General features: G+C 36.1%; 3 protein-coding genes across 3 annotated transcripts; all 3 read right to left on the reverse strand.

Moving 5' to 3' along the window:
• Positions 1–6,561: 6,561 nt before the first annotated feature.
• LOC135776359 (claudin-3-like) lies at positions 6,562–8,107 on the reverse strand. The gene is made up of 2 exons (XM_065287015.1): positions 8,017–8,107; positions 6,562–7,917 (listed from the first exon to the last, which is right to left on the reverse strand). The coding sequence occupies exon 2, from the start codon at positions 7,887–7,889 to the stop codon at positions 7,245–7,247; it is 645 nt and encodes a 214-aa protein (XP_065143087.1). The 5' UTR covers positions 7,890–7,917; positions 8,017–8,107; the 3' UTR covers positions 6,562–7,244.
• Positions 8,108–9,267: 1,160 nt separating this feature from the next.
• On the reverse strand, positions 9,268–11,265 carry LOC135776360 (claudin-3-like). The gene is made up of 2 exons (XM_065287016.1): positions 11,180–11,265; positions 9,268–11,079 (listed from the first exon to the last, which is right to left on the reverse strand). The coding sequence occupies exon 2, from the start codon at positions 11,049–11,051 to the stop codon at positions 10,407–10,409; it is 645 nt and encodes a 214-aa protein (XP_065143088.1). The 5' UTR covers positions 11,052–11,079; positions 11,180–11,265; the 3' UTR covers positions 9,268–10,406.
• A 4,016-nt stretch (positions 11,266–15,281) lies between these two features.
• Positions 15,282–16,477, reverse strand: LOC135776361 (claudin-4-like). The gene is made up of 2 exons (XM_065287017.1): positions 16,406–16,477; positions 15,282–16,311 (listed from the first exon to the last, which is right to left on the reverse strand). The coding sequence occupies exon 2, from the start codon at positions 16,281–16,283 to the stop codon at positions 15,645–15,647; it is 639 nt and encodes a 212-aa protein (XP_065143089.1). The 5' UTR covers positions 16,284–16,311; positions 16,406–16,477; the 3' UTR covers positions 15,282–15,644.
• Positions 16,478–16,881: the final 404 nt, after the last annotated feature.

Consider the following 16,881-nt stretch of genomic DNA (forward strand, 5'->3'; position numbering starts at 1 on the left):
TACCATGGTGATTTGAGCTTTCGATTCGCTCTCGCGGTACTTGATGTGAAGTCGAACACGCAGAATGAAAAAGGGGTAAACACATTTTTTGTGTGCGCGTATATGTGAGAATATTTCGGTTAACGCCAGACATAATAAAAAGAGAAAATAAATAAATTGCAACACGTAGCAATGAATATTATTATTACCACATGAGGGCGCCACAAACACGGAGAAAGAATTCATATGAGAATGAAAGCACTGCTTCACATAAACTTGCCAAATTTATGCTGTACATAACCCTAACAGTATAAAGTCACAAATCTGTGCTTTTCATTTTAAAATTTGAATTAGAACTTTATATTTGACCTAAAATGTCAGCCATGCATGAAGTTAAATAAATTAATTTTAATTCACGGTATAATCACATTTTATGACTGTTCTTTAAATTATCGTTGGAAAATACCCAACACTTCTGAATATGCAAATGAGATCAGACGTTTGCATTTTAGGTGTTCCACCCACTGACATCTGACCTGCAGATAAAGGTTGCAAAGATATTTGAATGTAAGTTAGTTGAACGGGCTAAACATTTTCATATCATACAACATCGTTTATTTTTTTAAACAACAGACAACTGTCATGCATCTAAGTGGACATAGCACGCATTGTCTTATTTTCCAAAGCATAATAGGACAAAAAAAGTAATATAATATTAGCAGAACCTTATAATCATACTTTTCATATTTTAATTGGATTTTTTAATTATTCCATGTATATATTATTGCATTATGTTTTTTTAAGTGTACAAAAAACTTTGCAAACATTGCTGCCATCTGCTTAATGTAAAAACATGCATGTTGTTTAAAGTATAGGCTACACATTTATAGTCGTAATGCTTCCCTGAGGTCTGACTCACAGACCAGTAAAGAAGCATATCTGTACCTTTCATCTGGACCTCAGGAAGGAAACTATTTGGAGTTACTAATAAGGATCTAGGTAAATTAGTAACTTAACTAATAAATAAACATATTTTCCACACTTTCAACAGACGTGCTGTAGTTAAATTTGCCTAGGTTTTGTCATAAAGGTTAATTGAAGGGTAACGTTTGTCATTTCCATACTCTGCCTTGCTGTTCAGAGCTGTCATTTAAAAAAAAGATTTTAGACTCTGAAATTTTAATGTGGTCGGTTAGGGCCAATACCCTTTTGTTGCTGTGCATCTGAAGAAACAACAAAAGCCAGTGATAAACTGAAAGCTTTTATCTCCTCAATGTCTGCTGCCATAGGCAACCCAGCAGAGGGAATAAAGCAGAGCTAACGATCAGTAACCATGCGAACGACCTGCAGTAAGTAAACAACGAAATACACTCTTGAATTATACATGTTTGTGTTTGATGTAACACAAGTGGTCGAAAAAGAAGTTTTTTATACAATTATTCTCCCTTTAACGAAATTTAAATAATCCAAAATCAAAACATCAACATTTTCTGCCAGAAACTTTGACGACAAAAAGGAAGTTTCTCTTACGCTGTGTAATGGATGAAAGGGAAGTAAGTTATAGCTTTGCGTTAAGCTAGATCGTGACAATTTATAGGCAAACTTCCGTCAAGTAGTCTCACGGAAAACATAAGCAAATGACCTTCCTCACCTGGCGTGGTATCGGTCACGTGATGTTCGACTGGTTTCATTATAAACACTGGAGTAAACTAAACTCGAACAACTCTGACACTAAACAAAAATATGGCCTACAGTCTGATCAAGCTCATTACTGTGAATTCTATCTAACTTGTTAATACAGCAAATATTTAACACGTGAACAAACTTAATGGATTAACAAAACGTATAAAGGAATAGTTCACTCAAAAAGAAAAAAATATGTCATTATTTTCTCATCCTCATGTTGTTCTAAATCTGTGTGAATTGTATTGACTTCCATAGTAGGAAAAAACAAATACGATAGAATTCAATGGGTACCGTCAACTGTGTGCTCAAAATATTTTCATCATTTATTCCCATACTTCTATAATATTTGTTTTTCTACTATGGAAGTAAATGGCTACAATCAGCTGTGTGTTTATCATCATTTATAAAAATATCTTCTTTTGTGTTCATCAGAATAAAGAAAATTATGGCAACATTTTCCTTTTTGGGTGAACTATCCCTTTAAATATAGCATGTAAGATCCACAGCCTATGATGAAAGGCGTGTTTTATTGACCTTTCTGTTACTAAACAAGCCCAAAAGCAAATGCATTATCTCAATACATACATACGTAATTGCTTTGCATTGTAAGAAATGTTTGGGACGGTACTCTGAATTATATAGACTAGTGGTTCTCAAACTTTTTCAGCGTGCGGCCCCCCTTACGGTGCATTTCTTCACGGCCCCCCCAAAGAAAATTTATGACAAAACAGTTCTAAAATGTAACATTTTAATTAAACAAAACATATTCAATTATACAAAGTAGTGTTGTTGGTTAGTAGGCTTATTTTTGGTTTAATTACACGGAATTCATAATAAATTAATGTATTTTATAAAATGTCATAAAACTGGGGCCCCCTGGGAACCATCTCGTGGCCCCCATGGGGGCCCCGGCCCCCAGTTTGAGAACCGCTGATTTAGACCATTTTTCAAGATGTAAACAACACTGATCCAGAAACACTTCCTGTTTCAGTTTTATAACACTGAACAAAATATTAATTTGAATTATTATTAGAACAGTGTTATAAAACAGAATTTTTTTTATGGAATCAAAATGTAAAATAAATGTGAACTAAACAACTAAAGCAACAGGAAGTGTTTCTGGACCAGTATTGTTTACATCTTGCAAAATGGTCTATAGGAGTTTGATATTTTACCTCTTGCCCAAAATTCAGTGGTGTTACAATCTCAAAGTCTGGGTCTTTGACCCAGTGCTAGGTTGTTTTTAAAATATAACAATACTAAACTCTTAAAAAAAGGTGCTAAACAATGCCATAGAGCCATTTTTGGCTGCTTGGTTTCAATCTTTATTATCTGAAAAACCTTTTCATTTTAAACATTCATTTAAAAATAATTTGCAGCACCTTCATTTTTTAAGAATGTATTTAATTATAAACCCAATAATATGTGTGAGATCAGAAACAAACTGAGTGTGATGTAGTGTGTGGGTTCTTTATCTGGAAAAGATCACGACGATAACATATATATTTTGACGGGTTTCGTCAGGGATAGAAAAGGAACAGAATACAAAGCAACTACAGTACACTTCCCTAAAGATGGGGAGACAACATATTTTCATTTTACAAAGCTGTTTTTTTGTGACATTACAATTTCTATGACTGTTCCATTAAACTAAGCGATTGATCTAAAATGACAGTGTGTAAACTACTACTACTACTTTACGCCTAACATTTCTACTGGTAGTCCAGCATTACACTAAAATTGTCTTTAGGTTATTTTCTGTTTCATACAGAATGTAGTACAAGGTGATGTCATTGTTTTATGGAGCCTGTTTATAGATAGGGGTAATTGCGCCCTACAACCATTATTGTTAACCTGCTGTATGCTGGCTGTGATGTTTAAATGATTAGCTGCACCCAAATACTTCTGAATAGATTGCCATTGTGTATAAATCATGTAAGGTTGAGGGTTGCATATCATTCTCTCTGTAAGAAGAACAGCTCATTCAAAGTGTGTCCTACATTTGCAACACTGGGCCAGTCTGTTGACTCCAAAGAATGAAACATATCCCTATATCTCAGTGACCTTCTCTTGAGAGAGGACTAAATGTTCAGCACACATTCCTGAGATAATCGAAACTACAGGGTGCGAGAATATTGTTTATGTTCATTTTGCCAAGTGCACTTTATCTGTGTAATTGCTTTTCAGATTGAATGAGCTAACACTTAAATGATGTAATGCATCTGAAAAAGTTAATATAAAAACGAGATTTGGTTTTATGAATGATTTGTGTTCAAGTCATTTATCAAAAATTTCTATGGATAAATAGAAATTTGATCATTTAAAATGTTATGTAACTGTGGATAATAATTTGAAGTATTGCATAATAAAACAATTGATATGCTTTTGCCCAATTCTACTTAAACATAAAGGTTATTATTTTAACCCTTAAATGCATGAGTGTGTAACATATTCATATTCCTTATTACACATTATTTTACTTATTCGGGTCCTTGGCGAATGGCGACCCATAATGTTTATCTAACACAGTTGAATCTATTATAAATCTCCCCTAATATTTTATTAACAATTACAATAAAATATCTATTTACCAAAATGAATTTTCCTATATAAGATCACTGGAGGGTTGGATGTCATTTCACCCACCGGTACACCATGTTAACTCCACATAGAAAGGCTCCTTGGTTTAGCTAAGCATTCCCTAGGAACCGGGTAATGGATGATGGCCTGGGTCACTAAAGACCCCGAGGCATGCATTTAGGGGTAAAATGATTTTGTAATACACCTTTAACCATGTTCCCACAATATAACTAAAAGTAAAGCTGTCTTGACTGTTGTATGGGCCATTTTTTAAAATGACTTAAAGGTGCCATAGAATAAAAAACTGTATTTAGATGAATAATAAGAGCTCTTTGATGTCACAGTCAAGATTTACACCCCCAACATTAAATTAATTACAAAGTTGTTAAAATGCTAAAAACAAAGTTATGACTGCTGAGTTAGCGCTATATGCTAATTAATGCTATATGGTAGTGTTCAGGCTGAAGTTCTACTCTTGACTTACTGTAACAGTTACGCTTTGCAGGTCCACACTGAAAAAAAAACACAAACTTACCACTCAGAAACAACCATTAACAATCAAACAATTAAACAATTAAAATTATTTGTTCCTCAAAATCTGTATTTTTGTCTGATGCAGGCTTAAACATATAAGGTCTGTTAACTAATGTGAGCTACTGGCATGAGCCTCAGAGCAGAGCAATCAGAGCAGAGCTCAACATTGTTTTAATTATGACCCTTTCAAATAGGGCAAAAATAGACCATTTCATTCAAAGGACAAATTTTAAAGTTGTAAATGGACATGTAAAAAAGTTTCTGGATAATATTTGCACTTAATAAAGTTACATACCTTTCATGTAAATATCAAATAACAATTTAACACATATTTCAATGCATTCTTTGGCACCTTTAATAAGGAAAGTAAATATGGATGTGGTTTTAAATGTACAGTTGGTTGTCTAACAAGTCTGTACACTTTGCATGTATCAACACTACACTACCCTAACAACATTTTATCTATTGTCTAAACTAAAGAATATATTTTAAAACCTAAATCAATATTTTGGCTAATGTACTTCTATTTACAATTTATATCTGAGTTCCTTAACACTGACAAAACGTATTGTGTCTGTGGTATATATTAATTTATATTAATTTGCTACAGTTTATTTAATTGGTAATTTTATTAAATCAAATGACAGTTTTAACAAAAAAAAAAAAAAGTTGTGTTTGTGAAACAGTTTCATTCTGGGGGCCAGACTGAACTCTGTTTGTCTGATTGCCCAAAGTAATAAAGTTAATAGTATCTGATAATATATCATGTGCTGACATTAATTAATGGCTATAAATGGAAATTGTAGACACTGTTTATAATGATAAAACAAATCTGTACCTACTTTTCTTTGACCTTTTAAACACTTCCTCACAACAACAACAATTCAATCCACACTGAAACATTTAAAGAATTGAATTAGTTTATGATTTATTCTTAGTCATATAGCAATCTATTTTATCACATTTTTGCATAAGTAAGTAGCATGCATTTTAGGTAATTTGTGCACTGTTCTTAAATAATAACAATAAGTAAAGCATAATTACATAAATTTTCTGTGTATATGATTGTGTTAATAAGCATTATAAATAATTAAGGTGGTTAAATTGCTTTGCAAAAGCATATAATGGTAAGAAGCTTTACACTTCAAAAACACCTGCGTGACTCATTTTTCTTCCCGGGTTTCCCATCCCCCTCTGACAGGTGAACAGGGCGTCACCCTGAAGATCATAGGTCCCTATGGTAACAAGCCTACTTTACATTTTGCCACCACAGGCAACGAAATCTTAGCGTCTGGAGTGTGTTAATACTCCTTAAGGTTATGTGTTTGCCTTTCACCATAGTTTCATGACCTACTTATCTGTCTTTGAAAATACAATATAACCAAGAGTCCCATTTTCAAATGCACCGTGTCTGTCATGTTTTTGGCTATTCAAATGTTTGGTATTATAACTAATAATGTACCATGCACTGAAGGTTAAATTTTAAGCAAAGCTGTGTGCAGCTTTTTGTTTTGTTCGCTGCTTAATACATGTTTTTATTTTGAACAAACAATTTGTTCCTGATTTACTTCCTTATGCCTATCCCTTTTCCCAGGTGATCTAAACTGGTTTGGATGGATTTGTCTGACACCACCTCTGGCAAACAGTGTAGCCTTACAAAGGTACTGGTCTTTTTCATAATGTGTTTACACTCCTACCCCAATTCGGAATAAGAGGGTCAATGAATCTTGAGTGTTGAGTCTTTCATGATGACTTCATAGTTTTGTTTTAAACAATCAGATTTAATAATAAATGCAACACAATGGACAAATATCAGACAGCATTTCAATTGTAATGATTTTTTTTTTTAATTGAAACAAATAGCTATTTACAAACTGTGAAACAGTTGGACAAAAAGTTTATAAAGTGTTTACTTAAATAAATTGACGACTCAGGTACTGAGTTGACTCCACTGAGATACAAATGAAAAGAACAATATATTTATCTATGTCAAGTAAAATTTTCATAACCAAATACATGTAAAGAGTTTTCCTCCCTGTCTATTTACATCATAATATATACGGCATCAGGCTGAATCTGAAACAGCTTTGCTTAAAAAACTTACTTAACTGGTTAAACCTTTTATTATTTTGTGTCATCAGTACAAAGAACAGCTGATGCAACTGAAATGCTAAACTTTATAGGCGTAAAAATACAAAACAAAAAAGCAAATTTAATTCAAATTTATACAACAAATAAAAAATATATAAAAAAAATGAAATGCGAATGTTATACACATAGCAAACACATCAAACTGTCTCTTAAAATCACTGAGATTCACATAAAATCACAAAACCAGCCCATAACACACACACAAGCAGTAAAGCGGATATTGACAGCATCGTACGACCCTTCATTTCGGAGTCCTCTCAAAATTATACTCTATGTAAGAGATCCTTCTTCTTTTCCCCAGAGATAACAATATTTTAAACATAGTCTTTCCTGTCATATCCACCGCTGTTAGTACGTGGAGCAGAGTAGCCCATTCTCTGTGGCTTGTACTTCTTCTCTCGTGGAGGACAAGAGCAGCACAGCATCGCTCCTCCGATCAGCAACATAGCAGCAGCCGCAAAGCTTATGTAGAGCGATGCCCCGAGCTCTCTCTGTTGAGCGGAGACCAGCATTGGGTTGTAGAAGTCCCGAATGGTTTGGTTTGCCACCCAAGCCGCTGGAATGAGCTCCAGGATGCCGGCGAGAATGAAGAGGACACCGGACACGATCATAACTTTTGCCTTTGCTGCTTCATCCTCTATACAGTTGGTACACTTGGCGCCCATGACGGAGATCATCACAGCCAGGACCCCCAAGATGACCGCGATGACGGACATGGCTCGTGAGGCCTGGAGGTCCTGCGACAGGGCCAGCATGGAGTCGTAAATCTTACATTGCATCTGTCCGGTGCTCTGCACGACACAGTTCATCCATAAACCTTCCCAGATGACCTGGGCCGTGACGATATTCGCGCCGACAAAGGCCGACACACGCCACATGGGCAGAGCGCAAGCCACGATACCAATGATCCAACCAATGATGCCCAGGGCAATCCCACCGATCTCCAGTCCCATCGACATGATGCCTCTTTTGTGCGGTACCTCTAACCTAAATGGAGACACAGATCAGTGAATAATTTTGTAAAGAAAAGTACAGTACTTACAAATAGAAGGTTTGGTTTTGAAATGGAATGACCAAGTTATTTACCAATTACTGCGATCTAAGCTTTGATTTGATTCTTTAGTTGAGGTCCTCTCTTTCTTTGTGTAGCCTGTGAAGCCAAGCAGCCTTTATATTCCCACAAGGGCAGGTGCAGGTGGAGGAGGACCTAAGCGTGATGACGGTGGATGTGCTACAGGTTCCTATGAGTTTCACCTGCCCTCTATGGTCAATGCGCTGAAAAGAGAGATACAGACGTATAGCCTTTCCCTTGTAATTTAATCCTTGCAAACATGATGCCTGTTCAAGTAGAGAAACAGGCTCGGCAGGGAAAAAAAATCCTAGGGGCACAGTTCGGGTAATCAAGGAGGTGGAACAGAGGGCTAATATTTCGTCTTAACTGTAAAGGTGTGTAGTTGCATTGTGGGAAAAACACTAGATGTCCTTTGGAAATGTTGCATTTGAAGGGTTTGATTAATGAAGGTTGCTGATTTGAAAAATAGTGCCAAGATGGAAAATCGCGGAGGTTTGAAAAGAAGTTTGAACAGAGATAGATATTGTATATCTTTTGTTGTTCTTGTCAAAAAGAAACACTCATTTCTTTTCACATTTACAGCATGGCACAAGAGAGAAATAAAAAATGTGTACTCTTAAAATGGCTGGGTTATTTTTAACCTATATTGGGTAAATATTGGACAAACACATGTTGGGTTAAAAATTCCCCAATGTTAGGTTGTTTTTATGCAACCATGGGTTATAATAACCCAGCAGTCGGGTTAAAACAACTCAGCATTGGGTCAATTTTAAGCCAGTGGTGTGTTTTGTCCAATATTTACTCAACATGGTTTAAAAATAGCCCAGCCATTTTAGAGGGTGTAACGCATGAAAAAAACTATTTTAGCAGATGAAGTGACTTTTAATCTTATTAGCATGCATTGAAAACCAAAATGTATCCACATCTGTTTAGTGCTGTTATTTCTGGCGCTTGGACTCAAATACGTACACTTTACCAATTTTTGGTCATTCATAAGGTTATTTTCAACCTAGAGTTGGGACAAACAGGGACAAACCCGGACGTTGGGTGAAATTTACCCAGAAAATGTTAATGTTTGGCCCAGAGTCATAAAAATAATTTAAACAATTTTCAAGTAATGACTTTTGTGTCATCTATCGGCCTATATATTTTATGTCAACTCATTATGTTACTATAATAAAAAAATAAACAATGAATACAAATGTCAACTTGTTCATTTATTACAAAACAGTTTGACTAATTAACAAAAGTTCTTATATAGAATTAACAGTTTTAGTTTGAATTAATATAGATGCTTTAATAAGTTTTGTTTTAAGTTGTGTTACTAATACACTTACATGTTGTCCGACCAAACCAATGACAGTATAAGATTTAACAGTGTGGCAACGATTACATATTTTTAAGAATGCAAAACATTTTGAATGGAAAATTTTTAACCAGCAATTAAGACATCAACTACCAGCCTATGAAACTCAACATGCTGGTATTAGAGAAGTTCACAGGTTTTAAAAATTAAATGGTTTAAGGCAGACGGTTTACTCAAATTATTTTTAATTCATCATGAAAAATAATGACATTAACCAAAGATTATGATACATACGCGTTTTGTCCTTATAAATAATCTTCACAAATTAACATTACCCTTATGAATTAATGCATTTATTTGAAAGTAAAAACCTATAGGCTATAAGCAAACTATAACAAAGTCGCTCGACTTCAATGCTTCTGACAACTCTTGCAAACTTTATTAAAAAAGAAATTAATGTTCCCTGATAAGAAAATACTGTGTGGATGAATTATTATTTTGGAGTTGTGCCCACGTTACATTGATTTTGAGATTTTCATATGTGAAGACGTTTACAGTTCCTGACAACTTCTTTATAGTCCAGTATAGCAACTTGTTGACAACCATCCTTTTTAAGACCCGTATACATATATGTCAAGCAAAATTTTCATGAGCAAATACATGTAAAGAGTTTAAGTCTTCGTCCCTGTCTATAAATGTCATAATGTAGACGGCATCAGACTGAATCTGAAACAGCTTTGGTTAAAAAAAAAACATACTTAACCAGTTAAACCATTGATTATTTTTGTGTCATAAGTACAAAGAACTACTGATGCAACTGAAATTTAATAGAACTTAATAGAAAAAAATCCATGTTTAAAACAGTAAAATAATATAAAAAATGAAATGTGAATGTTATACACATAGCAAACGCATCAAACTGTCTTTTAAGGGACAAAACCAGCCCTTAATACACACACAAGCCCTAGGAAGCTGAAGTAAAGCAGATATTGACAGCATCGTACGACCCTTCATTTCGGAGTCCTCTTAAAAAATGATCTCCACTCTTTGTAAGAGATCTTCAAATCCTTCTTCTTTTCCCTGAGAGATAACAATGTTTTAAACATAGTCTTTCCTGTCAAATCCAGCGTTGTTAGTACGTGGAGCAGAGTAGCCCATTCTCTGTGGCTTGTACTTCTTTTCTTGTGGAGGACAAGAGCAGCACAGCATCGCTCCTCCGATCAGCAACATAGCAGCAGCGGCAAAGCTTATGTAGAGCGATGCCCCGAGCTCTCTCTGTTGAGCGGAGACCAGCATCGGGTTGTAGAAGTCCTGAATGGTTTGGTTTGCCACCCAAGCCGCTGGAATGAGCTCCAGGATGCCGGCGAGAATGAAGAGGACACCGGACACGATCATAACTTTTGCCTTTGCTGATTCATCCTCTATGCAGTTGGTACACTTGGCGCCCATGACGGAGATCATCACAGCCAGGACCGCCAAGATGATGGCGATAACGGACATGGCTCGTGAGGCCTGGAGGTCCTGCGATAGGGCCAGCATGGAGTCGTAGATCTTACATTGCATCTGTCCGGTGCTCTGCACAACACAATTCATCCACAAACCTTCCCAGATGACCTGGGCCGTGACAATATTCGCGCCGACGAAGGCCGATACACGCCACATGGGCAGAGCACAAGCGACGATACCAATGATCCAACCAATGATGCCCAGGGCAATCCCACCGATCTCCAGTCCCATCGACATGATGCCTCTTTTGTGCAGTACCTCTAATCTAAAAAGGAGACACCGATCAGTCAATAATTTTGCAAAGACAAGTACAGTACTTACACATAGAAGGTTTGGTTATGAAAAGTAATGACCAAGTTATTTACCAATTACTGCAATCTAAGCTTTGATTTGATTCTTTAGTTGAGATCCTCTCTTTCTTTGTGTAGCCTGTGAAGCCAAGCAGCCTTTATATTCCCAGAAGGGCAGGTGCAGGTGGAGGAGGACCTAAGCGTGATGACGGTGGATGTGCTACAGGTTCCTATGAGTTTCACCTGCCCTCTATGGTCAATGCGCTGAAAAGAGAGATACAGACATATAGCCTTTCCCTTGTAATTCAATCCCTGCAAATATGATGCCTGTTCAAGTAGAGAAACAGGCTCGGCCGGGAAAAAAATCCTAGGGGCACAGTTCGGGTAATCAAGGAGGTGGAACAGAGGGCTAATATTTCTTCTAAACCAGTAAAATTGTGTAGTTGCATTGTGAAAAAAACACTGGATGTCCTTTGAAACGTTGCATTTGAAGGGGTCAATTAATGAAGGTTGCTGAACAGATGCTTATGATGAACAGTGATATTTTGTGATTTTCACAAAGTATGGAGGTTTTAACAGAAGTTTGAAGAGAGAGAGATATTGTAATTTTTTTGTTGTTCTTTTCAAAAAGAAACACTTCTTCCTTTTTACATCTATAGCATGGCACAAGAGAGAAACCAAAATGTGACGCTTAATTTTTTTAAAATCTTGACTTTAAATCTTATTGACATGCAGTGGACACAATAATGTATCTGTTTTTGTTTAGTGCTGTTAGTTTTGCTGCTTGGGCTCAAATACGAACACTAACAATTTTTCATCAGTCTTAAGTTATTTTTAACCCAGAGTTGAGCCAAGCAGGGAAAAACCCTGCCGCTGGGTTAAATGAACCTAGAAAATCTTTTTGTTTCACCCAGTGAAATAAAAATAAATAAAAACAATTCCAAGTAATGACTTTTGTATCATCTAGGCCTATATAATGTAATGCCAAGTCATTTTGTTACTATAAAAAACAAAAAAACAAACATGAATACAAATGTTAACTTGTTCACCTACAAAACAGTTTGACTTTATTTAAAAAAGTTCTTATTGAGAATTAACAGTTTTAGTTTAGCCCTAATAAGTCCCTTGGGGTCAATCTGATCCCATTCCACCACATCCCAAATATGTACAGTGAACTGATTGTCATGTTCATGTTCAAGCTTTGTGACATGGTGCATTATCCTGCTTGAAGTAGCCATCAGAGGATGGGTACATGGTGGTCATAAAGGGATGGACATGGTCAGAAACAATGCTCAGGTAGGCCGTGGCATATAAACGATGCCCAACTGGCACTTAGGGGCCTAAAGTGTGCCAAGAAAACATCCCCCACACCATTACACAACCACCAACACAGCCTGCACAGTGTTCACAAGGCATGATGGATCCATGTTCTCATTCTGTTTATGCCAAATTCTGACTCTACCATCTGAATGTCTTAACAAAAATTGAGACTCATCAGACCAGGCAACATTTTCCAGTCTTCAACTGTCCAATTTTGGTGAGCTTGTGCAAGCTGTAGCCTCTTTTTATTATTTGTAGTGGAATTGAGTGGTACCCGGAGGGGTCTTCTGCTGTTGTAGCCCAAAGTTGCGTTTTTATCAGCTTGAATCAGTTGGCCGATTCTCCTCTGACCTCTAGTATCAAAGCATTTTCACCCACAGGTCTGCCCCATATTAAATGTTTTTCCCTTTTTACACCATTCTTTGTAAACCCTAGAAATGGTTGTGCGTGAAAATCCCAGTAACTGAGTAGATTGTGAAATACTCAGACCGGCCCGTCTGGCACCAACAACCATGACACGCTCAAAATTGCTTTCTTTCCTATTCTGACATTCAGTTTGGAGTTTAGGAGATTGTCTTGACCAGGACCACACCCCTAAATGCATTAAAGCAACTGCCATGTGATTGGTTGATTAGATAATTGCATTAATGAGAAATTGAACAGGTGTTCCTAATAATCCTTTAGGTGAGTGTAGACTTATATCTAAAAACAATTATAATCAAATTTAGATTATAATTTATATGAATTTTTCGTGAAAAATTTATATTTTACAAGCAAGCTAATGGTGTAGTTGAGGAATTTATTGGTAAACAGGTACAAAAGTACTTAATATCTCCCAAAACACAGCATTAATGTATAGATGGTAAGTAAACAACAACACAAAAAAGATATATTATTTGTATCATTAACAATGTATGTATTTTGTGTAATCACTCTTTTAATCTGTGGGGTCATTTTTACCCCTGCAGAACTTTAAGGTATACAGGAAAATCGGGGCTTATTAGGGTTAAATTAATGAGTTTTGTGTTACAATTACATTTTGTCCTACCAAACCATGACAGTAAAATATTCAACAGTATGCTGACGATGACAAATTGCCAAAAAAATTTGAATGGAAAATTTTTGTCTTTGCAACACACCAACAACCAGCCTATGCAACTCAACATTAAACATATGCTGCAGTGCATGCTGTGATGAGAGAAGTTGTTTGAGATCTTTTAAGATTTAAATGTTTTTTGCATAATTATAAAAAATATATAATTTCTGTCATCAATCAAAGAATATAATACGCATGCGTTTTGTCCTTGTAAAAAATCTTTATAAATCAAAACTCCCCTTATGAATGAATGCATTTACTTCAAGTAAAAACCTATTGGCGAAACTTTACCACAGTCACTCGACTTCAATGCTTCTGACGACGCTTGCAAACTTTATTAAAAAGAAAATAATGTTCCCTTATAAGGAAATACTGTGTGGATGAATTGTTTTTTGGGAGTTGTGCCCACATTACATGTTTTTGAGATTTTAATGTGTGATGACGTTTTCAGTTCCTGACAACACCTGTAATCCAATATAGCAACTTGTTAGCAACCGTCCTTTTTAAGACCTGTAAAACTAGTAGGGGTAATAGCAGTGTGTTTTCTGTTGTAGAATAAAGCGTAAAAATATCTTGAGCTGGTGTTAGCTAAAATGCAATTTTTCCCTCACTGGTACTACGATGATGCCTGATGACGGAATGATAGCCTAATTAAAAGATTTTTTTGTGAGGTGCAAGCTCGCCTTGTCAATTTTCTGTACAGGGTTAATAGGCGGCATATTGTATGTGAATGTGTTCTGACTTAAATAACTGGAGTGAGCAAATAATCTATAATAGTCTTTCTCTATATACCTGTAGATGGGTATTGGCTCATACACAGGATGCTGTGGTTTCAGCATGGCAATGTCAGTAAGATCTGACTTTGATCCGGCCAATTTTATATTTTATGTAAGACCCACAGAGTTATAAAGCTGCTCAGACTGCGGTTGTGACAGGAAGTCTTTGGGTCTAGTGTCTCGATAGATTGCTAAAGAGTGGAAAGACACGACAGAAAGATATAAGCATTGGTTCAAATAATTTCCATACCCATTTTAAGCATCAAATGTTGTCCCAGTAAATTTACTGTAGGAGCCATTCACACAACATCGTTTTCAACTCAAAATGTTTTATTCATTTTGGATGTTCATTTACAGACAGCGTAATGGGGCACCGAAAACACAAACTTTTGAAAAAAGGTTTCAAAGTGCAATTTTTTTCAAAATAAAACTGCAGGGATGACAAAGTTGTGTGGGCCAGCATGGAAGTTAGCTTCACATTTTCCATAGTCCATAAGGGTAATTTTCACAAATAAAGACATTTAGTAGAAATTGAAAGCTATACCCTCAGACTATACGTGAACTACAACACGGTTGCCCGACTCCAATGTCATCAACACCAAACTTTCAACAACTCTTTTAACCTTCATTAAATACATTTAAAAAACATGTTCCTTTATAAGAAAATTCTCTGTGGATGAATCTTTTTGGGAATTGTGTTAACAGTTCATGGGTCATGGGTACGATTCACATGGTAAACGCATATTAATAAATTATGTATACTTTGATGCACTGCCATGGGTATGCCAAATACTTAAATTAACAGAAATTATAAAAGAAAATTAACCAGTTAAACGTTTATTTATTTTTAACCACAATAATACAAAAAACAACTGAATACAAAGCTGGACTTTGCAGGTATATATATATATATATATATATATATATATATATATATATATATATATATATATATATATATATATATTAAAGGGACAGTTGACCCAAAATTTTTAATTCTGTCATCATTTACTCATCCTCATCATTTTGTTTTTTTCTGCTCAACACAAAAGAAGATATTTTAACTTCACTGACTTTTATAGTAGGCCCTATTCCTTTTTCTTTTTGTGGAAGTCAATGAGTACTGTCAACTGTGTCGCTACCTTCATTTATTAAAATATTTTCTTTTGTGTTTGACAGGATAAAAAACTCATACAGGCTTAAAACAACATGAGGGTGAGTAAATTATGACAGAATTATCATATTTGGATGAACTACTCCTTTAATTAACACATTAAGTGCCTCAAAATACGCACATAGACAATCCTTATGAAACTGAAAAGCACATATTGATAGCATAGCATGACCCTTAAATTTGGAATGCTGTCATTTCCACCACTGTTAGAACGCTGTCAGAGCCCATTCTCTGTGACTTGTCCTTCTTCTCTTGTGGAGGACAGGAGCAGCACAGCATCGCTCCTCCGATCAGCAACATAGCAGCAGCCGCAAAGCTTATGTAGAGTGATGCCCCGAGCTCTCTCTTTTGAGCGGGGACCAGCATCGGGTTGTAGAAGTCCTGAATGATTTGGTTTGCCACCCAAGCAGCTGGAATGAGCTCCAGGATGCCGGCGAGAATGAAGAAGACACCGGACACGATCATAACTTTTGCCTTTGCTGCTTCTTCCTCTATACAGTTGGTACACTTGGCGCCCATGATGGAGATCATTACAGCCAGGACCCCCAAGATGATGGAGATGATGGTCATAGCTCGTGAGGCCTGGAGGTCTTGTGGCAGGGCCAAGATGGAGTCGTAGATCTTACATTGTATCTGTCCGGTGCTCTGCACAACACAACTCATCCATAAACCCTCCCAATTGATCTGGGCCGTGACGATATTTTGACTGATGAAGGACGTCACACGCCAAATGGGCAGAGCGCAAGCGACAATCCCAGTGATCCAACCAATGATGCCCAGGGCAATCCCACCGATCTCCAGTACCATCGACATGATGCCTCTTTTGTGCGGTAGCTCTAACCTAAAAGTAGACACAGATCAGTCAATAATTTTGTTAAAAATTCTATGGGTACACTCCCATGAAATGTTTACTTATGAAGATAATAAAAATTTACCAATTGCCGTGATCCAAGATTCGAATTTTTGTGAGCTGTCTTTCTTTGTGTAGCCCTTTATGAATAGCATGCAAATAAGTGTCTTATCCAGTTAAAAGCTGTGCCACAAAAACCAAAACCAATACTTTCAAAACTTTTTTAAATAGATGAACAGGAAATGTTCTTATATTAAGACATGAGCATTGACAGCATTGACTGACAGCAGTAAAGAGAGAGAGAGAGAGAGAGAGAGAGAGAGAGAGAGAGACTTATTTATTTTACATTAGATCTTTTTTACTGTATTTGTTATATTTTTTATGATAGTACCTTTTTATATTATCTGCATAGAATGTGACAGTGCTTTGCAATTAATTCTCTGTTATTGGTTTGACCTGTTTTGTTTGTATGAAGCTCAGCTGCAAATGCTTTGGCAATACAAAGTATTTGTCATGTCAATAAGACTCAAACTAAAAGAGAGAAAGGAAGGCGGCCATTAC

Source organism: Paramisgurnus dabryanus, chromosome 18, assembly GCF_030506205.2.
Source record: "Paramisgurnus dabryanus chromosome 18, PD_genome_1.1, whole genome shotgun sequence".
NCBI classification, from domain to species: Eukaryota; Metazoa; Chordata; class Actinopteri; order Cypriniformes; family Cobitidae; genus Paramisgurnus; species Paramisgurnus dabryanus.

Bases quoted from the DNA above. Each gene is read 5' to 3' on its own strand.
- LOC135776359 (XM_065287015.1), bottom strand. From the start codon at position 7,889: ATGTCGATGGGACTGGAGATCGGTGGGATTGCCCTGGGCATCATTGGT.
- LOC135776360 (XM_065287016.1), bottom strand. From the start codon at position 11,051: ATGTCGATGGGACTGGAGATCGGTGGGATTGCCCTGGGCATCATTGGT.
- LOC135776361 (XM_065287017.1), bottom strand. From the start codon at position 16,283: ATGTCGATGGTACTGGAGATCGGTGGGATTGCCCTGGGCATCATTGGT.